Source organism: Larimichthys crocea, chromosome XIII (assembly GCF_000972845.2).
Source record: "Larimichthys crocea isolate SSNF chromosome XIII, L_crocea_2.0, whole genome shotgun sequence".
In the NCBI taxonomy this organism is placed as follows: Eukaryota; Metazoa; Chordata; class Actinopteri; family Sciaenidae; genus Larimichthys; species Larimichthys crocea.
Genome location: NC_040023.1, coordinates 23,410,494 through 23,434,883, shown reverse-complemented (window position 1 = coordinate 23,434,883; position 24,390 = coordinate 23,410,494). Strand labels below are relative to the sequence as shown.

The window sequence follows — 24,390 nt, the reverse complement described above, 5'->3', positions numbered from 1 at the left end:
CATACTAAACTCATGGTCACTAGGAAGTCAGGAAAATAGCTACTGGGACTTGTGGCATGAAGATCAGACAGCTCATATGTTGGCTCATTATGTGGTGTTCTCCTATTTGCCAGATTGTCAAGAGTCCACCTGTGAGATTTGATCCCAAAACGCTTTGTGTGGCAGCATATTCAGGTGTCGTGTATTAATTTTTTGATTTAGTATCAAGTGGGATTTTATCAGTATCCTGCAGAAATATATATGAAGTGTATGGTCATTGGCCCCAATCTGCCCTGAGGCTGACTATTTCTCCTCTTCTCTCCTCCAGTTGAGAAGCTGCAATCCCTGAGTGATGAAGAGTGGACTGTCTTCCTCTTACAGCTCTGTTCATCTCTTGGAGAACAGAACCCCTCAGTTCCTCTCTCCTCTTCCTCTACTGCTCCTTCTCCTCCCTCCATTCGATCCAGACTCAACCTGCTCTGTTACCTTTGCTGTGTGGTTGGACATAAAGTTATTGGCAACAGGCTGATAAATTCACCACTGGTAAGAAAACACATTTGCTAGCCATTTTTCACTTATCAGCAAAGATTTAAAATGCTAGTTGCTCATTAGTGCAGTGACAAGGACAACTTTCATATAATTTCATATAACACAGTTAATTTACTATGATTACATTACTTATAGTCAAAAGCTAACTAGTCACCAACTTTATTAATAGTGCAACAACACACAACATGACAGCCATCTAATATTACTGATGAGCCTAACAGCAAGAAGCCTAGGTCGGTGTTTGTTTTTCAGCCTTTTATTTCACAAAGATCTCACCAATGACTAAAATCCAGTTCAAGGTTTACTCTTGTATAGCTGCCTCTCACTCTGTCACTTTTTTCTCTTATCAGCTTCCTCCATGTTCTTCTTAAGTCTCTTAGCCTCTGCAATGCTCTGTCTCTGCTGAGCACAGTTAATGTTGCCCACTCGCGGAGCTCCAGTTGCCCCGGGCCTGAAAACATCCGCTTCCTGTTGGTCCAAAGCACCTGTGGTGCCAGTGTAAACACTCCCCTAGTGCTCTGAGCTCACAGTTTGGGAAACATGGCTAACTACAAAGGCATCTATATTTAGCAGTTTAGTTTACTGTCCGTCAAATAACTCTTCATAAAATATAATAATTAGTTGTGTGTGGCTAAAGTGTTACACATTTGGGGGATATTGTGCCTGGAGTTAATAGTCGCATAATGCAAGAGCAAGCATACAAGGCACAGAGTGGAAATGACTGCGGTGCCATTCTTCTGAAGTCAGTGTAAAATCAAAATTATTTTAAATCTGTTATTTTATGGTAGAAAAGTTACACAGTGCTGCTTTAAAATAATGTACACTTGTCGTGTTTACAAACACAGTGTTACTCAAAGTCACAATTGGAACTATTTGGCTGTCATATCTCATATAGGCATTTTAGATTAGGTTCTTGTTTGTTTTTCTCTCTGTATTTGTCTCTAATCTTCTTCATCTTTTATTCAGCTTCCAGTACTGACCCAGCAATTACGACAAGCTCCCAACTGGGATGTGTAAGTACATTATGTATTTATTCTCAATTTAGACCAAAAAACATGATGGTGCTTTACTAGAATGTGGTTACTATCAATAAATGGTAAAAACACAAACTAAAATAACCATTGGTGGAGCTGAGCTCCAAGCTATTGTGACTTGGATATCCAAAATGCAAGAGATGTGGAAAAACTTGCTATGGTTGAAAAGTTTCTGGCTGACAAGGCACTCGGATGTAGTATCCAAAATAGTTTTTTGGCTGCACTAAAATAACAAACATCAGGAGGAGAACACCTCTCCCTTCCTTTTAAGTTACTTGGCAAGGTTTAGACATGAACTTGAGACTATCCTCTGTTTCCTTGTTTTTCCCTTTTCTTACAACCAGCTTTATTTAATTAATACATCTATTTTCTGATTGAAAATAAAACAGAAAATTAGACACGTCACATTTTTTATTAATTGAAAATCTAAATGTTTTTTCAGACGCAGCAAGGTTCTAAAAATAATGGGCCTACTTGCTCTGCACTGTACTGAACTCGGAGAGGACAGCCCTGTTTCTGAGGTCTGGAACAAATACACACACACACACGCACACACACATACATACATACATACATACACACACACACACACAGTGTGTTACAGTATATATCAGTGCATTTAGTTGGTAGGGACGTGTTCAGTAACAAACAATTAAAAAGGAATTCCCAAACATTTGCAAAACATTTTGTGGGCCTAAGACCTGCAATGTCTGTATGCACCATGAAGGTGGCAGTACATACTAACAGGAGGCCACTATATGCATATTGCAGCATGAATAAGAGCGATTGGGTATCCACATCCATGTTCAAGAACATACATAAAGCATAAGAACAATGGGTACAGTATATTTGTGTTGTTGTTTTTTTATGTACAGTAAGTCCTACTTCATGTTGCTGTGCTCATCTATGATTATTTGTTGTATTTTTATAGTTGTGTAATGTTTGGGTATTATTACTGCTTTTGTTCTGTATTTGTAATCATTAAAAAACGTCTAGCCTAACACATACTAAGTACTAAGTGGAAATATTCCCTAAAACAAGATGTGGATAGTTGGACATGTTGTATCCACTCTTTCTAACTTTATAATAGTACTATAATACAGTATAATACTAGTATGTACCAGCAGGTGGCATTAAAAACCCACAAGACCACAAGTCTTCTTTAGCCTCAGAGAAACTGAAAAAAACAACAACACACTCTTACCCTTACTCTCTCTTCTCTCCCACAAACCACCACCCCCTCCACCTATTTAGTAAGGACTCTTTAGAGGTCTAATGGCTTCTTGTTTATAATCAAACATTGTACAATTAATATGAGTAATATCAAACTGAGAATTTCAGCTTATGATAATGATAGGTACTTAGAGATCAGATGTTTTTGTTTTCGATTGTGCATTGATTTTACAAAATAGTTTTTATGTGTAACCTTTAATTGCTATCAATATAATAGTAACAATATTACGACCATGGACACAGTAAAAACCGCTAAATATATATACACAGATATATAGTAGTATTTTATTTATATACTGTAGCCCAGTATCACAAATCACAAATTTGCCTCGGTTTTATGTCACACCCTCTATCCTTAGACATCCAATACATATAATGACACGTAACGTAGTAAAATGACTGTACAGACAATCAGGATGACTAAATATGGGTAGACTGTAAACATGAAGAAGAGAGAGATGTTCATTCATCTTTCTGATCATTTTGAAGGCTGCAGTTTGTGGCGCTGTTAAATTATATTGCATTATACAGAGAGGGAAGTCTGTCATTTAGCCTATCCTTGCTAATATAATGGTGTGGACAAAATAATAGAACCACCTGTCAGCATAATATAGTACCACATATGGCAGGATCTAAACTTTGCATATGTACAATCCAAATTTTGAAAAACTTAAGACACAGTGTAAAACATAAATGAAAACAGAATGTAATTATTTGCAATCCTTTTTGACCTGTATTCAATTGAATACAGTAGCAATACAATGTATTTAATGTTTAAACTGATAAACCTGTACACTATTATATGCTCTCATTCTGAATTACACACACTGTGCTTTTATTATATTACACAGTTTGCACAGCATCCCAACTTCTTTGGAATCAGGGTTGTAGCTACATTACCGTAATACCCATAATCATATTAAAGAAAGTGCGATACATTTGGCTATACACACATTTCCTAGTCAGAAACACACGTAAGCACTTCAGATACTTTACTGAGCCCCACTTAACACACACACACGTTCAAACTGTGGTGCTGAACTAATTCAACGTAAAAGCAGTTTTGTATGGAGGTGAGATCTGGAGCCCCTCTTTTCATCCTTTCAGCCTGGACAGAACTAAACACCCTTTTCCTGTCTCTCTTTTTTCCTGCCGTCTCTCCACTTTTCTTTTGTCTCTTCGTCTGCCCGATCACATCTATTTATTCTAAATGAAATCCATTCTGGCTACTGTAGCTCTGATCCCATATCCGCTCCTTCTCCTGGTTTGTCTTTTTTCTTTTCTCATTCTCCACTTGTTCTGACACTTTACTGCTACCGAGTCGTCACGGCGATTTACAAAATGGCCGACTGTGGCATGGCAGCTTTTTTCGGTGCGCTTGTTGTTAAAGACAAATGGCGGAACATTTTTTCTGCAACCCATTTTACCTCCCTGCAGCTAGCATAGGATGACAAATTGTTAAGAAAGGGACAAAGCTGTACGTTTGTGCAGTGTGTGTCTGTGATGTGTGTCCATCTATAGACTCAGCGGGGGTTCTGTCTGTGTGTGTATGTGTTTGTAAGCGTGCATGGGCTTCTTTGAGATGTGTTTGTGTGTGCACTCAGCAGGGGTCCTGCGTATGTAGTTTTCTGTGTGTCTTTTGTTTATTTTGGTGCATGAAAATGTTTGTTTGTATTATTATGTTGTTGTATAGTGCTGCCAACAGATGACCAGTAAAACAGCACACACTTGGTTTTTTCTGTGTGTGTGTGTTCTCTCAGCAGGGTTTCTCCTGCTGCAGTCCTGCTGATTGGAGTGTCAGGGCTGGGCTTAGTTACCATAGTAACTGCTATATGCTTCAATCACCCCCCCCCTAGCCCACTGCCCAAAAACACACACACACCACACACACACACACACTTCTGTTTGTCTCTGTCTCTCTCTCACTCTCCTTTCTGTCTATCCACTTGTTTTCTCTTATATCCCTCTCTCTGTCTCTCTAGTCTGTCTGTCTTTGCCCCTCACTTTTTCTGTCTCCGAATAACATTTTCTGGGTTAATGTTACAAACACAAGCCTGCAGCATTCCTTACGTGAAGTGACAAAACTTTGCATTCAAAACTAACTAGATGATTTTCCCCTTTACTTATCATCACTAAAGTTTTTATGTAGCTTTTACAGTAAAGAAAAGAGAGTTTTAGCCACTTGTGTTGTGTAAATATGAGAAATCTAATGAATTTTTATAAATACCATTTAGAACCTTCAATACAGTACAGATTCATACTCTTGTGGTCTAAATGATTCTTTCCTGGAGATATCTGGTGAAGATAATCTCAAAACCTGCTCTAATCCCTGCTCTAATGGATACATACTTACTGTTTATTTGCTTTGTATATTTGAGTCACTTCAGAACACACACACAGGTGCTATATATATATAAACATCTCAGTAAAGGTTACCGTGTAAATTTTGTTAAATTGAATTAAGTAAATGTAGGTGGAAAGCGGAGAGCTTTACTTCTGGGTTTCGGAGGTAAAGAGGGTTACCTCTGACTGCAATTCTGCACTACTGCTTTATACGCCAGTCTCTTCTCTCACCTTAGTAGAGACACGCCTCATATTGGCTGAAAAGTCATGTGCAGTTCTGTTTTTAGAGGAATATGCACCAACCTGTTCTCTATTTCCTTTTATGTGTGTAGACATACAGTAACTGCTCATGTGCTCTATTTGTATGTGTCGTATTGTGAGTGTATATGCAAAACTTGTGTGTGCTGTGTAGGAGTGTCTATTTATTCTCTGCTGCTTTGTTGTTTCTCGATGTTAATTAAGTGCATGTGTTTGTTTTCTTGTGCAGTCATGTGCATTATTTGATCCGAGGGAACGTTGATGCTGAGATAATGATAATGTGTTCTTGATGTGTGTGTGTTTATATTTGACTCTGACTCGTTGCACAGTGGTGCATTTCAGCACCCTCTGCCTGAAAGCAGCTGCGTGACCAGTTTTAAACACACTCCAGAATCTCTACTCGTCACTCAGCCATTCATGTTATTAGTGAGTTTAACTCAGGAAGGGAGTGAGAGGGAGGAACGCAGAGCAGAAATGTGGGGGAAGAGGAAGAAAACCAAGTTAACAGTGACACAACATGGTATGAGTTTATGTTTTATGTATAAATAAGTTTGGATAAGGTCAATTAAAACATATTGGCTTCTGTCCTAGCCTCAGAGTGTACTGGCAATAATGTTCAAATATACTCGAGATTCTAGTGAAAAACTGAATAAAAGGGGAAAAAAATAACTCTTCTGGGAAAGGTATCTGGAGAGAGAACATGACAAACAGACTGTTACCACTTCTCACCCTACAACGAGAAAGAGAGGCAGACGGTCAGAGACAGTGAAAGCAGGCAAGTGTGAGAGAAAGATGTAGAGGATGTATTATGTGATACATACATAAGGGCAATTCAAAGTAGAGCAGAAAGAGAAAAGACAGAAGAAAAGAGGAAAACAATAGAGGTTTGAGAGCCGGCGAACAGAGATAGATGGAAAAAGAAAAAGTGGAGAAGAGAGAGGGAGAGCTAGAGGAGTGAGGCAGAACTTGCATCAGATCACAGAGGGGGGAAGCTGGCAGTAATGCTAATGCCAGGAAGCAGCCAGCCAGCAGGTTGTCTCTGCATATACTTAACTTTGTGTGTGTGTGTGTGTGTATGAGTGAGTGCATGCATATAAGCATATGACTGTATGAATTAATGTACGCAGTTGTGTGTGTATACTTAAATGCTCTGAATACATGTCTATGTACATACATACAGAGAGTGTGTCCGTTACTATATATTTTGGCGTGTGTATGTATATCTTTCTCCTTCCTGTTTTGTTGTCTTTTTCAACCTTTTTCTGCTCTTCCTATATATCCTTATTTTCTTCTTGTCTTTGTTCAATGTATACCCTCTTCATCTATTTTTATTTTCACAGTTGTTTCATCTTCTTTTCTCACTCTATCCCCTCCTCCTTATTCTTCACCCCGTCTGCTTTTAACCATAGCTCTATTTAGTTTAGTTTAGGTTAGTTTTGTTAACATAAAAACAGATTGATCCCAGTAGTTTTGTATAAAACTTTACATTTTCTACTATTGAATAATGTTGAGAGGTTTCCAGCAGCAGTTAATGTGGGTCACGGTCTACTTTATGTATTTATTGCCTTTAATGTATCGTGTGATTTGATATGGTTCTTCACTTTTAGGACAGTGATCCTTATCATATAGGCAAACCCCACCCGTATGTTTTTGATAGGCCTGGGAGTATTCTTGACTGGCCAGGTCATCCACCTGATCTCAGTTCAACTGAGATACATTTTACTTTACTTTAAGACCAAGTGAAGGCAAGAAAAAAGCAAAAGTGCAGATGGCTGCAGTACAGGCCTGGCAGAGAGTCAACAAACATCTGCTGATGTCTGTGGGTCCTATATTCCAGCCAGTCATCAATTACAAGGGATTATATAACCTTTATTTTAATCAGGTAGCCTCATTGAGCTCAATGTCTCTTTTTGCAAGTGACCTCAGTTTCAGGAAAAACAAACATAGCCAGACAAAACAAGAGGACAAATACATACAACATAATTAGTCAAGAAAGTGCATCTGAACATCTAAATAACGTAGCTAGACACAACAAAAGCATATACAGCATCAGAGACAATCACAGACATCACTAAATAGATTCAGAGTTAAAAGTTAAATGGGCCAGTAGGATGAGGCATTTAAGTTTTAAATCTTCTGTAATTTATTCCGTTTATAAGCTGCAAATCAGGGGAAGACAGCCTTCTCAAGTTCAGTATATACCCAAGGGGTAACTAGAGGTGAACTGGCCTGAGATCTGGTCTGGTGAGCAGTGGTTTTACATTCAAGAAGAGAAGATAAGTAATATACTGAGGCAGCTTTATGAATAAAAATGATAGAATGAAGTTCTCTTCTTTCTAGTGAGGCTTATGTTTTCATATCATACACAGTGATGAGTATGATATTTGTTTACTGTGATGAAACACAAAACCTAATGATGAACCGCATCAAGTAGTTTTAAGGTAGAGCGAGCAGTGTGAGAGTAAATAATATCACCATATTAAAAAAACACAGACATGATGGCTGACTGTACAATGATTTCACGTCTCTAGATTGAAGAATATTTATTAAGACAAATAAGGAACCTGCTGTTTAGAAGGGAGACCTCTGTCTTGTCAAATTCCCAGGTTGGACAATTTCAATTTCAGGACAATTAAGTGTATGGAAGCCAGAGAGATGTAAACTGCAATAATAGATTCTTGAGAATAACACCTCTGAATGTTAAAAGACATATTGTAATCATATATTTGCATCCATGTAAAAAAATAGGATGGCTTTATTGGTGTTTATCTGAATTTGTCCAAGTCCTTTTATATTCTATCTTGTGAAAGTATAATTGATATTTGTGATTGCAACAATAAAATAGAAGTGCAGATGAAACTATTTCCCTCTTTCCTCTCTTTCCAGGCTGTGTCCACACTAACAGATCTGTTGAGAGAAAACCTGAGGAATAATAAAATAAAGCAGTTACTGCTGCCACCACTTGGGGAGTTCCTCTACCTCATCGCATCTCAGGTAAACTTGGCATGACCAAAGGAAATATGACATGACAGATATACTGCAGTTGATTGATTTAAGTGGAACATATTAATGGATACATGCACACAATGGGCACTGATTGCACTAGTTCTGTAGTTGGTTATTTCTCTAGTATTTTTCTTTTATTAGACAGGGTAAAGCAGAGAGTAGGCAGAATTCTGATATATCTGTTATTTGGCTTATATGAAAATCCTCTGACTGTAGTTTGAAAGTCAAACAAAAGATTAAGGGAAATACAGAAATGTGAAGTAAAAAAAGAAAATCGCTAATGTTATAGCTCTGAACATATCTTTTTTAATAAAAAAAAAAGAAAGAGAAAGAAAGAAAAGAAAGAGATGTGCTATCTCTCTTAGTTTATTTAGTGTGACTACACTTTATGATCTCAGGTACTATTCGCATTGGAGCAATATGAATATTTCTCGAGCTTCTGTATCAGTCATCTACTGACTCACACTGTGTGACTTCTTGATTTTTAAAATAATTAGAATATATTGCATTTGGTATTTTGCTGTTTCATAAGTTATTCAAATTGACCACACTAGAGAAAATCTATGGTGAAAATCGTCTCTCTGGATCGCTCAGTGATTTGGTTTCAGTCAAACATTTTTATGTAATCTGTGTCGAGGTCATTAATTAATTGTAAGTACTTTCAATATTTTTGAGGCCTACTACTACCTACTAGATCTGCTAATAAGATAATAAGAGAAAGTCAATTAACTCATTAATATTTTTCCATGCCTGTGATAAAAACGATGAATACTGTGATCCACTTGTTGCTTGCTTCTGATACAGGCAGTATACACCTTCTAGGCCATCAGTACGCCCCCAAAACACGGCTTTTTAAATGTAGATAGTGAAAATAATTTTTCGGAGAAACATGTCTCTGAAGTGTCTGTATGTGTCTGTCTCTGAAGTAATTAATGTGGAATGGCTGCTTTCTTTTAATTAATGTGTAATTAAGTGAATCAAGCACAACACAGATGCTAGATGCAAGACAGATCAAAAGACATTTTCTTATTACTTCAGCGAGAAATGCCAATCTTTGAGTGCAAAGAGTGAAGCCGAGTGCTCTGCTATTAGGTAATGGAGTTTAAATTTGCATGCTGACTAAATTGAATTGAAAACGAATTGACCCCCAGCCCTGAAAATTACAAGAGAAAGAGTGGAGGAGGTCTTGTTTGACTTCATTAGAAAAGGTGATCCCAATTTATTTCTGGTTAACCTAAATCCAGCCAGGCAAGTAGATTAAGTGTAAGAGTTTTGTTTAGACGATTGATGGATAACCTTCAACAATCAATCACCCTGCCTGATTACACTTATTACTCTCCTGGCTGGAGGAGCTGAACTGACTCTTCAGCTCCTGCAAGAGCTAGTGTTAATTCATTGTTGCCAGTGTGCTCTGTCCTGTACCTCCATCACAAATCAGGGCTACTTTAAAACTGTAACTACTTGTCAGCTTGTTATGGTAGAAATAAATAAATGAATTAAAGATTTTTTAGTTTCTTTCTCCACAGAACATTAAAAAAAAAAAACTCTTTTCTGATGTTTTCAATCATACTTTGTTAGTGTTTGTTCACACTATAATTGATTTGGTTAAAACTACAATTTACCCAATAAAGTGCGAGGTTTCATAAAGTATATTGTGATGTAATTGAGGAATAATGGAGGATTCACCTCTGTGTATTGGTAACTGCTGAGAACCATTAAATATATTTGTATCAGGAATAAAGACAAAACAGCATTATTTTACTTAAATGCAATCCAAAGCTTTTGGCTTCTCTTTTCTCTCCCTGCTACAGAAAACAAAACAAAAAACTACAGTATGCTTTTTGCAGCAAGAAGGCTGAACAACTGTAATGATTTGCTCTTAGGTCTGTCCAAAAAGTCTGTAATACAATTATGACTTCTACAGGAAGCTGAAGCACAGAAGTGCAGAAGTGCTCACTTTACTTGCGTTGTACAGTCCTTGTGCTGGCTTTTATTTTTAGAGTAGATAGTAAAAGATGCTTGTACTTCTTTATAAATATTTTCATGTACCTGCCCCTGACTGTGTTGTTGATATGCTGCCAAAAATGTCCCTTGTAGAGCTCCACAGACAGCTATGTAACTGCTGTGAATGGCTGCTTTTACTTGTTTTATTTATTTTATTTTCAAAGACAGTGATTTGCTGTAGTGCCTTCTAGGTGTTCTGTTTTTTAATTCATAGTTAGAACAATTTTTATTAAGAGCACTTCTTATTTTAAGTGTTGGCAGTGATTAGTTAGAGGTTAGTAGTACCTTCTTGTTTGTTTCTTATTAGCTTCAGACTGAGGAATGAATTTTCAAAATCTCGAGCTGTTTGCGTTTTACAGTTGACACCAATGATTAGTGTAACTTTTAGTACTATGTGTAGTTAGTACTTCTGTCTTAGACCTATCCCTTATTTTAGTTATGACTTGGGAATTGGACGTTTCTCCAGCAGTGCCAGTCTTGGAATTGATAGCTCTAAAAACCCAGTAGTTATTTGATTTGTACTGAGTCATTTAAGAGTCCCCTGGTGGACTGGCAGGTCGTCTGTCTGGTGGATTTTCAGTGTCAGTGATCAGCTGCATTGCTGCCTTTATTCTCAAGGTTAGATATAAACTTACAACATTGACAAACACCACAGAAACATGAACTTTTATTGGACTTTGGACTGATAGTTTCAAGGTTAAAATAAAAAGTTATCAGACTATTTCTATATGATGTGAACAGTTGGGTGTTTTGGTTGGTTGATTCCTAAAATAGTACATGACCACGAATGATGACAAATAATTTACTGAAAGAGCACATGATCACAGAAAACATTAAGGGTGATAATAGAACTTAGAGTTTTTACTTTACTAACTTGTTTTGAGAGATTATTTTCAGCACATCATGCTGAAACCCCCTACTGAATACAACAATACACAACAATATTCTTTAAACAGCATCAGTGGTAGCTAATATCATAGTTCTAATGAAAACCCTAAACATAGGATGTGAAGTCCTCCTGACAGGTAGAACCACAATTTGAGAAATGTGGAATGGCCCTTTAAGTGTCCCTAGGTAAAATCATCTGCTTTGCTCCTCTCTTCTTCTGCAGCACCAGTCAATGACAACGATTAGCTATAGCCTCCAGTGCTGTCTTTATCCTCAAGGTTAGATATAGCCTAGAGCTTAGCACAGTAGCAATGGGATAGGGCATTGTTTCAAAAAAAGATAAAAAATATTACCTGAAATAATCCCAATTAAATTCCACAAAATCTGAATGTTGTAGAATATAGGACAATGCTGGTATCACAGTATATATACTGTATTTTGACAGGAAAATAAGTACACATATGCATCATGTTTAGATAAATTAGGAATCAATCAACAAAAAACTTTTCAACTTTTCTGCTTCCAACTTGTCAAATGTGAGGATTTGCTCTTCTGAGGATCTTTGAGTTTTCATGTTGGTCAGACAAAACCATTAACTGTGATGGCCAATTTTCACTTTTTCTTTTTTAATTTAATAGATTAAACGATTAATAGAATATAGGTATTAAGATATTAATTGATACTGAAAATACTTACTTGCAGTCCTGTGAATTTTAAATGAAAACCCTTGGTGTGAATGTTTAAAGATTGTCTTTTTTCTACTTCTTATATGAAAATGAGAGTGAGTACACAAACAAGTAAAATGAACATTATTTACAGTGCAACCCTCACATATAATATGTGTCTAAATAAAATCAATATTTTGAAGAAAAAAAAATCAGAATCTGAATTTAAATATTTATGAAAGCATGTTCACACACAGACATGGTAAGCAAGTAATCAAGATGTCATGGCTCCTCTTGCTCCCTACTCCCCTCCCCGACTTGGCCCTTTCTTGCCCTTTTCTTCAATCCTCTCGACTTGCATCCTTTCTACGTTATCTCTCTGCCTTTCTCTCACTCCCACTCTACTCCTCCACTGCACCCCCCTCCCATCTCTACCCCCTCCTCCTCTCTCCTCTCACCCTTTCTCCCTGTCTTTTCTATGTCTCTCTATCAGGAGAAGAAGAGAGGCTCCCCAGAGGGACTGTGGTTCGTTCCCGCTGCCGCCTACACTGGCTTAATGAGGAGCCTGCGGGAAGGGGTGAGTGTCTCTGTGTATGTCTGCGTGTGTCTGTTTTTGTGTCTGTGCCTGTGTAGCTGTGACTAAGTCTCTCTCACTGTGTGTGCCTGCTGAGTGTGTGTGTGTGTTTGTGTGCGTGTGTGTGTGTGTGTGTGTGTGTGTGTGTGTGTGTGTGCGGCAGGGGATCCCTGTGAACAGTAATGATGAGGCAGCTGTGGGGGCCTAAAGCGTTGTTTGCCAGCTGCAAGTCAAGGGCATGCAGAGCAGTCACACATGCACGCACACACACTCTTACCTGCATCAAACGCAACCCTTTATCGCTCAGCAGCCTGACCTCAGCAGCAATTAGGACCCTCCAGACACACACATACAGTAGATGGAGCAGAAACGCAGGCAGAAAGGTAGCTCTTGCCTTTTCGCTACATTTCTAGCATCTTTTTCTTTTTTCACTTTCTGTCTTTTTTTTTCCCATCTTCATCTCTATTTAATTATGCTTCCCCACTTTGCTTGTTATAATTACATAATTAAATGACACATAATTTGTGTCTTCACTGATAAAATGTGGAGAATATACAGATAATATATCATTTTTGGCATCATGCTCTCACAATCAGTGATTGACCCTCTTATTTTGGTTTGGACCATGAGCTTCTTAACTTCAGCAGTAGTGTTTCCTCCCAGTTCATTCTAGACATGGTAAAGTTTTAACATTGGCTCTACTTGTTTAACAAATTGTGTACAGTCGAGTGCTTCCATATTACATCACAAGATATTATAGTGTTGTTCTTACATGGTGGGCCATTGCTGCTGAATAAGGATGATTTTGGTGGGTGGTGAGACTGATAGATACTGTACAGGGAACAGGTAGAGGAGAGAAGGATATGGATGAATGTTGTTTTGTCTCTCGGAGGTAGAAGGGGTCTTACTGTGGTGGCCCACTATAGCAGAATGAATATAGATGAAACTCTGGTCTGCACAGTTGTCAGCTAGTACCTACTGTTGCTTCATTACCACTGGGAGTGTAGTGGAGGGGTAGATGAACAGAGGAGGGGTGTGTGTGACAGGAGCAGGGAGAGGGGTTGAGGGGAGGAGAGAGGAGGTTGACTTATTTATCATTATTGAGCTGTGAGAGTAGGCTGATGGAAACACACACACACACACGCACGCACACACAGCCTTAGGGACCAGACACTCATCCCCAGACCCAACCTGCCTCCCTCTGTTTCCATCTCCCCCTCTCGCCCTCCTCTCTCCACCCTATCTGTGTTTCTCCCTCTCCCTGACTGGCTGTTTTTCCCGTGGATGCAGTATATTTGCTATTATATTACAGAGCTGTCTAAATAGTCTAACTTTGTCTCCTGGGAATTACATTTCCTGGAGTTAACAAGGTGGTCAAACTATACCATAGCTTACTATACTTAGTTGAACTGTTAAGATATAACTATATCATTCCTAATTCAGAAATACCACATATTTATGGAACATATCAGGAATTCAGAAAAACTCCATGTCCAAGTCAGTTTCAGGACACGGTCACGCCAGCGTTCATCACATACAGTTGAATTTAATACATTGCAGTGAAATTGTTGCTGCTGTCATTGGATTTGCTCCCAGAAACAAGTGCCATGTTTTTTTTTATAGAAACGTGAGACAGAAGACAATGATGCAGTATGTCTCTTGAATAAACAGTGTTGCTATAACTTATTGTTTTATTTGACAACCTGCGACTCGTGCAGTTCCCTGCTAGCTCACTTTTTAACTCAATAGATACAGCTCCTCAAGCACTAGTCAGTAAGTCACCAGAACTACTCATTTCACAAGGATGTGCAAATGAATTTCTAATTGACAGTTTATTTATTCAGTCAACCTAAATATACTCCATTATATCCAGTGCACACAGATTTACAATAAGACAATATTCAAAAGCACATAATCACAAAACAAGGCGATAGAATACCAATGATTAAGACATTAAACACAAATGTGAGTATGGCCCATGTCAGGGACTCTCCAAAACCGCCACATTTCCTAGTATATACATCCAATTTTACAAACCATTTATGGGGCATCTTTTTGGCGAATGAATTTCTCTGTGCCACATTCTGCTCTGAGCAGGCAGTCGCTTATTAGACAACAGCTGTGATGGGCCTCCCAAAGAGTAACTGCATTCTGCTTCCTTTGCTTTCCCTTGCCCTCTAATAATTACCATGAGGAGGAAATAGAGGAAATTCAAAACTTTGACAGTTTTCAGTGCCCATAAAACAAGACCCCTTGTATACTGAGGTCTTTTCACTGGTTGAAGAACCCAAAGTGGTGGTTATTCCTTTAATGTCAAAGTGTTTTCTGATTTGGAAATGAGCAAACTTTTTTCATTTTATTCTATGAAAGATTGAAAACAGTAAAACATAAATAAGTTCATAGATGTGATTCATGTTTTAATTGTTGACAGACTGCTTTAATGATCTTGGTTATAACAATTGCTACTTATGTGTTGTATTGTCGGTATTCAACCAGAGCCTGCTTATTTTGAGTCTGCAGTTTTGTCTATGCTGCATAAACATTATTTTAAATGCTTATAATAAAGGCCAGTTAAACAAAATGACCGATTAATTTTGACCTGACCAGTCAAAGAGAATATTTTCACAGGTCTAGAAAAATGTAACATTTGTATTGTAATTCTAAATGTGGGACACCTTATTTTTAATAAGCTACTCGATCCAAATACTGAAAGTCCTGAGAGAAAACTATAAAGTTAATAAGCTTATATTATTGATATGGAAAAAACAATATTGAAAATTCAAAGATTTTTTTTGATAAATTGATACAAACTAAAAAATAATGACAAACTTCAGTTTCCACTGCCTTTGATTTGATATTAAAAGACAATAATAGGATATCACAGCCATCAGAATAAGAGATAAGTGAAAATTCCACTGGAGATGCAAACTCATGTTAGTATCTGGATTGTTTGCTCCTGCTTTGATCTCTGCCTGGATCTTTCAGGGACTGGGCCAGAGGAGAATGCTTGTCTTCCTTTGTGGTGCTCTCAGAAACGGTGTCAGACATTTTTTTGCTCATCTCGTCACTTTCATCATCTTCCTCTCTCGACCTCCTGGATCCTCTGGGCAGGGATCTTCTGCTTCCACAGGCTGATTGATAGACATAAATAGGCATGGTTCATTGAAAGTGCTTGAATTATTATCAACTCAATACAAAAGTCTCTGTCTCTATCACCCAACTTACAGTCTGCCATTACTGTAACAAAGCACAGGCGAGGAGTGTCCACACATTCAAGTCCCTCTCTTTTTCTAATCGTTGTCTGTGAGCTACTGTAAAGCCTTCTAGTTGTCATTATAAAGATTCTCAGTGTGAATCTCGATCTGTGTCTTAAACTGTGTTGTGTCCTTGAATTTGATGGAATTGGGCCTAGAAAGTGAAAAATCCTGGAACTTTATGTTTAAGAAGGTGTAGCAACCCTGTTTCTATGTCAGCTTGAAGTTCAGCAGCAGCATCTTTAACTTGTTGAACTTCATCCCCATGTACTGTCATGACAGTATTGTCAACATCAACATTGCTGAGCTCCTGCTCATCTCTAATTTGGTTCAGCAAAGCAAAGCCTTTGTCCTCAAGTCCCTTCATGATGATGAATTGCAGCCAGGCAATCATTCCAGCATCAAGTGGCTCATGTTGTGCAATAATCTAACCTATTCAATCAAGCTGCAGAGGAAGTGCTGGCTATACAAAATCATTTAGACTGAATTATGTTACCATTTATTCACCGCTCACAAAGGAAAAGCAAATACGCACGTGGAACATTTGTTTATAAATAAAGCAACGTAGAAATAAATGAATAGTGAAGACTTTGGAATGACTGAATGCTTTTCATATCCTTACATGTTGTGTCTTACACCTCCAGCACCTCCAACAAGCCTGTATTTGGTGAGCAGGTATCTGTAGATTGTAGAGTGATAAAATTCAACATGGAATCAGTATTTGACTGTTTTCCTTAAATAGCCTCATGTCTTTCGTTGTGACACATTGTTAGAATATACATCAGACATGTCTGTATGAAATGAGGATGTGGGGTCCGTCTCCTCTGTCCGTTATAACTAAAAAGAACAACAACAAACAACTGAAGAATTGTTTGCCGGCGTAGAAACTGTGGAGTGACGCAATGTTTTATCTGCTTAGGATCATTGTGTATAATATCTTCTAATATTTAGAAGTAACTTCTCAGGGTTACAGTGGTTGTTTACTGTGAAACATAAGCGTGATAAGCAGATAGGATTGCAATATATTTATGTTCCCAGAGCTTTTAACGGTTTGTTTCTTTGCATTTGAAACATGTACAGTGTATGTTTACAAATGTGAGGTCTACTGTAGGTTTGGCAGCCACCTTCATTATGTGTGTCGCTCTTGACTTATCCATACTCCCCAGTCTGACACACTGTTTGGTAGATATTTCTCACAGCTGTCATTTTGACTTGTCCAACACGGGTGTACCTGATACCAGTAATAATAATGCTGCAGTGCCAGGGCCTTGGTGAATGATGGCTCACTGGCAATGACATAGTGATACACCTCTATGAAAGGAGCCATTGTTAATGTTATTCTGGTTATCCTGCTATAGTAAGTCACAATGTTAGCTTACAACATGGTTACAACAAATGCATACAGTAATGCCTTTTTTCAAAAAGGCATTATTAATTTTTTTAAATCTCAAACTAAACATCCTGTGTTGCATGAAATATTTAAACACAAGTTTTATTTTACACTTTATTTAGACTGAGCGATTGTATTAAAGGTGAAGGGTGTTAGAGCCAGTGGTAAGACAGCACAGGAGGGACTGTGATCTGTCTAGATAATCCAGCCATGGGTTATACAGAGGTGAACATCTGGTCAGAAAGACAGCAGAGATAGAGTTGCTCATCCCTAGCATAAAGAGGATCAGAGACAGACAGTCAGACAGACAGACAAAGAGAGGGGATAGAGGGGAATTGACAAAGAGTTAGTATTTTTGTCAAATTATGTCAAATTGGGTGACGAGGCCTGGGGCTGCTCATACTGCCAATCCCATTGAGATGGGTATCATTATGTAACTTTCATCAAATGTTTTTATTTGTTGGTCTTACAAGAAAACAGGCTAGAAATGTATCATCTAGCAAAGCAGAGAGCCACATATTGTTGTATCTGTATTTTTGTTATTTACAGAAAAGTCAGCTGTACTTTCAATACACTACTGTACTGTTCTGTCATATACAGTATTGGGAAAGGACAAAATAGAGTATGCATTATGTTCGAATTTGGAAAAAAAAAGTAAAAGCAGCATTTGATTTTTCTGGCCAGTTTGGAACAGCAGAACAAACACAATTCAACAGTGTCACTTTATAAATTTAAACACTTTATTATTTACACTACCAGCAGACATGGAGCCATTCATTTTGTTCTCTCTTCTTTTTAAGCTCTGTTTTGGCCTCCACCAATGTTTTTCTGAAAACTGCTCCTAAATGAGTAGGATGAGGGTTGTTGCTAACTTAAATACCAAAACAATGAGCTGAAATGCTACTGATGAGTGTTAATTATCTGTAGTTTTGTCACAACAGGCAACGCATTTTACATTGCACATATGAATTTGTAAATTTTTTAAAATATGGATATTGGTCATTGCAGTTTTAAATCAAATATTTGAGCTAGTTTGCAGCCCCCTAAAGATAGGTCAAGATGAGAAGATAAGAAAATGTTGGATGGAGCCTTTAAGATTCAGAAACATTGATTGTCTATTGGTTTCACTTGATCTTGAGTTGAAAAGACTAAATAATGGTTTACTGCTACAGTGTAGAAGATGTAAATTGTGTATCATTTTGCCTGCCTTTATTCAAATGCAGTTCTGTAGATTCCAAGTGCAGAGAAAAAAACACTTCTAATACATTTTCTCTTAAATTGCACATGAGCATAAATAACAGATTTGACATTTGAACTAGACCTTTTTTAGAACCTAAAATGATTTGATGAGTGACTGGCTGTATCCTTTTTGTTAGAATAATCTCTTGTCATTAGTATTATATTATTGACTTATTGCTTCAGTGGTGTGTCTTGTATTTAGTCATGCGTTTCTCATGTGTTGTTTGGAGAAAGAGATTGTTTACCAATGTGCTAAATGTAAATCCAGTGCCACACACTGTTTATTGCATGACAGCGTTGAGATACAGTGCCAAGACCCTGTCTAATGTGCTCCAGGCAGTGTGGTTTTGATGCGTTTCCTGACCCCCTGGATCACCCCAGCCCCCTCCGCTGCTGTTGAGAGTTTTCCTGATTTACAAGTAAAGCACTGGAGAGAGGGATAGAGATCGTTGTACTAGAAGAAGGGGTCGACTGGGAGGGCACAGAGCCAAAGCGAGCATGGTGGTTTTAGCAGTGAAGAGGGGGATAGTGGGGGATGGCAGGGAGTGACAGAGAGGAAGAGAGAGAGAAGGATCAGTGCAGTGGGAGGGGGAGAGGAGATGGCAGGGAGTCAGAGAGAGAAAGAGAGAGAGTTGTACTTGGAGAGGGGGAGTGGATGGCATGGAGTGAAAGGCAGGTTTCCAGGCCAGACTTGAGCTGCAGGAAATTATTTATGAGCCTGAACAAGATGATGCTTCTGCTGCCTATGATGAAAAATCTGTGTGTGTGTGTATGTGTGTGTGTGCATGCGTGTGTACGTGCAGCAGAAATGATGTGTGAACAGTATTACAGTGATAGAAGCCAGGGGGCAGAAGGCAGAAATCCCCCTTACATATACATGCACACACACACACACATACACACACGCACATGCACATACAGCAGTGGTGAGCCTATTAATGATTTATCACTATCTACCACAAAGGAGAGGAGAACAGAGGGGGACTCTCTTAGACCGTCATGGGTCCTACCCTTGTGTCTCTAACATAAGATGACCAGTCCACATGCATGCACACACAGACCTACATACACACATGCACACATAAAGATACACACACTGAATGCAAGACAGTGTATAAAGTAATAAAACAATATACAGTTACTATGTTGTAATGATTAGAAGACTGTCCTTCAAACAGAAAAAGGAGGACGCCTGTCTTTCCTCTTTTTCCTATATTAGTCGTTTGTGCTGTGTCAGGTTGGCTTTTTGTCTGTTAGAGCCATATGCCTGTCTCTCTTTACCTACCTGTATCCCTGTTTTTTATCTGTTTATATCCTTGTCTCGTTTGCCTGTTAACTTATATCTGTTTGCCTGCTGATTTGTCTTCTGTCCTGTTTGTCTATTTGCACCTCTACTTGTTGCTGCTGTGTCCACACGTTTCTTCCTCTCCCTTTACGCCTCACTGTCTGTCTGTTAGCCTGTTAATCAGACAGTCTCTCTCTCTCTTTGAGTTTGGCTATTAGTGGTGTTAGATGTGCTGTGTGAGGCTGATAGATGGTGTCTGTGTCTCTGCCATAGGGGCTCATTCAAAACCAGGTGCACTGGCTTCTAAAGGACTTTAATTACAGAGGGAAACCACATCAGACATGTGAACACACGCACTTGTGCACACACAGGCATACACACAAATCCTGCATCAAGTCATGTGATGTAGTTTTTGTGATGTGTATCTCTTTCTATTTGAGACTTGAAGACCAGGTGCAAACATGTTTGGATATAAAACTAATCTACTGATCGACACTTGAAGATGGGGTTTTATTGTTCCCTATCTGCCTGGCCTTTTAACTCTTTTCATCTGAAAACTGAGGTTTTTCCAACTTTTTTTAGCCAGGGGTTTAAAGTGCGTAAATCTTCCCTGTCAGCCCTGAGCTACAGAGTAAGGGAGATTTAACCTGGTTGCCAGGAAGCCAGTTCATCATGTTGAAACCTGAGGAAAAAAAGAGGGAAATCTTGTTTAAACAGTGAGATAAAATAAAGAGACCTGCATGTTGCTTCCAGCAATTGCAAAATTTAAATCCAGGAAACTTGAAAGTGAAGAATGCCTGTTTTTCTCTGTGTATTATATCTATCTTTAATGGTCTTAAATTAGGATGAGTACCTCAGAAATCATGGCTGGATGTTTGAAGTGAGGATGCATGAGAGTGGGTATGTCATTTAATTAGATCTGCTCATGACACCTCTGGAAGGCTGAACTTCATGCTCTGAATCTACCAAATTTTAGACCCATACCATTTAAAAAAAAAATCTATTTCAATCATAGAGGAGGAGATACAGAGCTAGAGAGTTGAGTGTAACAGACATGTCTAATCTTAATATCTAAGATATGGAAATGAAAAATGTTTCTACCACTCAATGTCAGGATGTTTAAATACCTTTTACCATATGCTGCAATAGTTATTGAGCACTGTTAGTACCAAACTAAATGATACCATATATTCAAAATGACTTTGAAGCTGGTTTTTTTATTACAGTTAAATTTTTGTATTATTATTATGTACTTCTGTATTATTAGAACTTTATTCACCATAATTCATTTCTTAATAATTCTCTCAGTCTGATTTTATGCCCCTCTGCATTGGGTGAAACACTGAAGATGCTACCAAACATATTCGTGCTACTGCATCAATAAACTAGAAGAGCAGTACAAGAGCACTGGGAGAGCTTCAGAGAGTCATGTCAAGTGAAGACATAAGGTCACATGGTGCAGTGCAGTCACTCTAGTTAGCTATAAAAATTTCAGTCAGGTTGGGACTCCATATAAATACCAAAATAATTATTGATAAAATAAGGCCTATCCTAATCTTCCAGCGTAATGACTTTGTAGATTCCCTAACTTGTCTGTCTGTATTCCTGTATTCCTGGATCTCAGTCTGCCTGGCTGTTTGTCTGTCTGTCTTGGTATATGTCTGTCTTGGTGTCTGTCTGGCTGTCTGTATCTTTCTCTGGATGTCTTCCTGTGTCACTGTCTGCCTGTGTCTCTTTCAGGCTGGTAGTCTGTCTGCCTAGGTGTCTGTCTGTGTTTATGTCTGTATCTCTGTCTGCCTGGGTGTATTCCTGGATGGGTGTATTCCTGTATTTCCGTATTCCTGCCTGCCTGTATTCCTGAATACCCGTATTCCTGCCTGGGTGTATTCCTGTATTTCTGTATTCCTGGATGGGTGTACTCGTCAGGGAGGGTGATGTTGGTTTTGAGTGAAATATCTTGAGAAATATGGGATACATTACCATGAATTTTAGTACAGATATTCAGTGTCACAAGATGGATCCTGTTTATGACCAAAAACATGCAAACTAATTACATTCCCAGCTCAGATGTACTGTGTTCTGTGTGAATGACATCAACTTGTCTTCCGGAGAGAACCACAAGTGAAACTTTGTTTGATAATGATTGCTGTGGTCCATCAAGTGCACAACACCTACGACATGCCAACATGTCTGCTGTGAAAACGGGCTGTTAGCACATTTAGCTTGATTGCATGCTAACATGGTAAACTGAGATTAATATGCCAACATTTGTGTTTAGCTGAGTATATCCTCACAGAGCCGCTAACATAGCTGCGATATGTAGTGCTTCTCTGAAACTACTTGCTCAACACTGACCTGAATATATTTATGTGCAGTGGACAGAGGGAAAGAGAGGCAAAGAGAAGTTATGATATTCATATTGATTATGTTTATTATATACTGTTATACTATAATTTCAACAGTGACATGTAAAGTTAAATTAAAACTTGGCAAAGTATTGTGTGTAAAGAAGAAAACGAGATGACCTTGTAGCCAAGTTATTGGGAAAGCCATTCCAAAAAAACGATTTTAATTTCTTTATAGTTGACTTTCTGGAGATGTGAGGTTTAAGTAGGACACTGGGTATAATATAATGAGTGTGTTTCTTGGATGAACTTGTTTCTCATACTGGGAGAAATTATAATGAGAATAACTTACTTTTTCCTCCTGCATTTCTCTGTCTGCATCGTAATGATGGAGTTTCTTGCATGAGCTACTTGTTTCTCACCACATGTAAGGATATCTCTCTTACTCCATCTCTCTCTCTTTCTCCTTCGTTCAGTCCCCCCTCCTCCTCTGTCTTTTTCTCTGTGTAGTTCCTGGCAGGGCTACAGTCTATTAAACACACAGACAGTGGGTGCTCCCCCGTGGGCTCATTAGTGAGCTGGCCCGCAAGGCCTGGGGAATGCTGGAACAGACCATTCTACTGGTTCCCGGAGGGGTGCCAGAGGATTCATTATGCTGTCGTGCTACGTACTCCCTTGGTGTTGAATACACAATGTGATGTCCTATATTGGATTAATAGATGGTTATTTAAGCTATCAGTTATGATTAGAGTCCCCATGTGGTTTAATAGAATGTGCCTTTAATTTCTATAAAATGTTAAATAACCGTGGATCACAGCTTGACCACCGATGCATTGTTAAATGTCAGAGGTCCATCCATGCCTCCTCAGTTTAAAAAGGTTCACTTTGTTTGGACATGAGGTTTCTGCAGGGCAGCAGGGACATTATTTTGCTGTTATTGCAGACTGTGTATGTTAGGGCCGAAAGGACTGAGGTAAATCTTTTTGTTAAATTGACAATATGGGCTAAGATAAAAAAAATGGAGAATCTCCTCTTTCTGATGAACAGCAGTTTGACTTCCTGTCTATTGTAAAATATACTATGTTGACAAGTTTTCATTCGAAAGTGTATCTAAATATTTATAAATACTTTTCAAACCATTCCCACAGTAATCTACATCTGCTGTTTCTTAATACACTGAGGATGTTGCTAGAGTAACTATAACTGCTTGAAGCACGCTGAGCACAGAAAAATAGATTATTTGAACATTTGGATTCACTGTATATGACATGATTTCAAGTTGACCACAGCTACGTGTGTGTTAAGAAACAAACTAAAATCAAGCTTGTAGAGAGTGAGTCTGATATTAGACAAGGTTTCCAATGGTGTATCACTTTAATTGTTAATTAGTTTGGATTTGTCTCTCATTTCTCTAAATCTTGTGCATTGCACATATACACGTTACATGTGAAACATAAAACAATTAATTGCTGTAATAATGTCGTTATCTGACACCCGCACCACTTTTCAGAATCACCATGATAAACTGCCATGGTGAAATTAATGTTTCAGCTGTTATTATGAACTTAAAAATACAGTTAACTGTGTTTTATGAATAGACTCTATTGTATCTCATATCTAGGGAGAGTAGAGTCTAAGTGATGTAACACAGTGAAACACAATAATAACCTGACAGAGGCAATCATCTGTTCTACTTCCTGTCTTTCTCCACAATGACTTTCCTGGAAAAACTCATTTCCTCAGCCACAGAGATTTCATTAGCCTGGCCCCATTGTCTGAACACAAACAACTATTCTCTAGTGAGGCAAAGGTGTGTGGGCACATACAATATACACATAAGCGTACACTCACAAACACTCATACACCAACTCATACACACATGCAACCTCTCTCTGTTTTTTTATTGAGGTGATGTTAAGAGCTAATCTAATTGTCAGTTTTTGATTGCGTTAGTTTCTTTGTTCATTTCTGCCTTTTGGTGTATGACATTTTTCAGTAATCGAGTTTTGAGTTTGTAACTTGACAATGAAGCAGAAAATGTGTTGTTCACAATGGCATTATATTTTATGCACAAAGATTTTCTGGACACAAAGCACTACGATGTGCTCTGTTGTTAGGATGGATGTCCACATTCACGCCCCAGTATGAAAGCTAATCTTCACATTAGTACAAATAGAAGACATCCACGTCTGACCAGTTCATGGATACAAATGGAGTTACGGACTCTAAACATTCGTCTTATATCAGATCCCTGAAAAGTAGATGTCAGTTTTCAGAAAGTCTGAACATTTCTTTGGGCAAAAGTTATTGAGATATAAGTTGTTATTTCTGTATTATATATGTG

At 38.2% G+C, this 24,390-nt stretch overlaps 1 protein-coding gene across 5 annotated transcripts in view; it reads left to right on the top strand.

Annotated features, from left to right (window-relative positions):
* Positions 1-24,390, top strand: part of ulk4 (unc-51 like kinase 4) — a 73,936-nt gene that overhangs the window by 6,000 nt on the left and 43,546 nt on the right. For all 5 annotated transcript variants that reach the window (XM_027287341.1, XM_027287340.1, XM_019256792.2 and 2 more), the window contains 6 exons: positions 114-174; positions 308-522; positions 1,495-1,541; positions 2,005-2,083; positions 8,283-8,390; positions 12,453-12,536. In XM_027287341.1, coding sequence (XP_027143142.1) covers positions 114-174; positions 308-522; positions 1,495-1,541; positions 2,005-2,083; positions 8,283-8,390; positions 12,453-12,536 — 594 coding nt within the window. The remainder of the gene's footprint in view (positions 1-113; positions 175-307; positions 523-1,494; positions 1,542-2,004; positions 2,084-8,282; positions 8,391-12,452; positions 12,537-24,390) is intronic.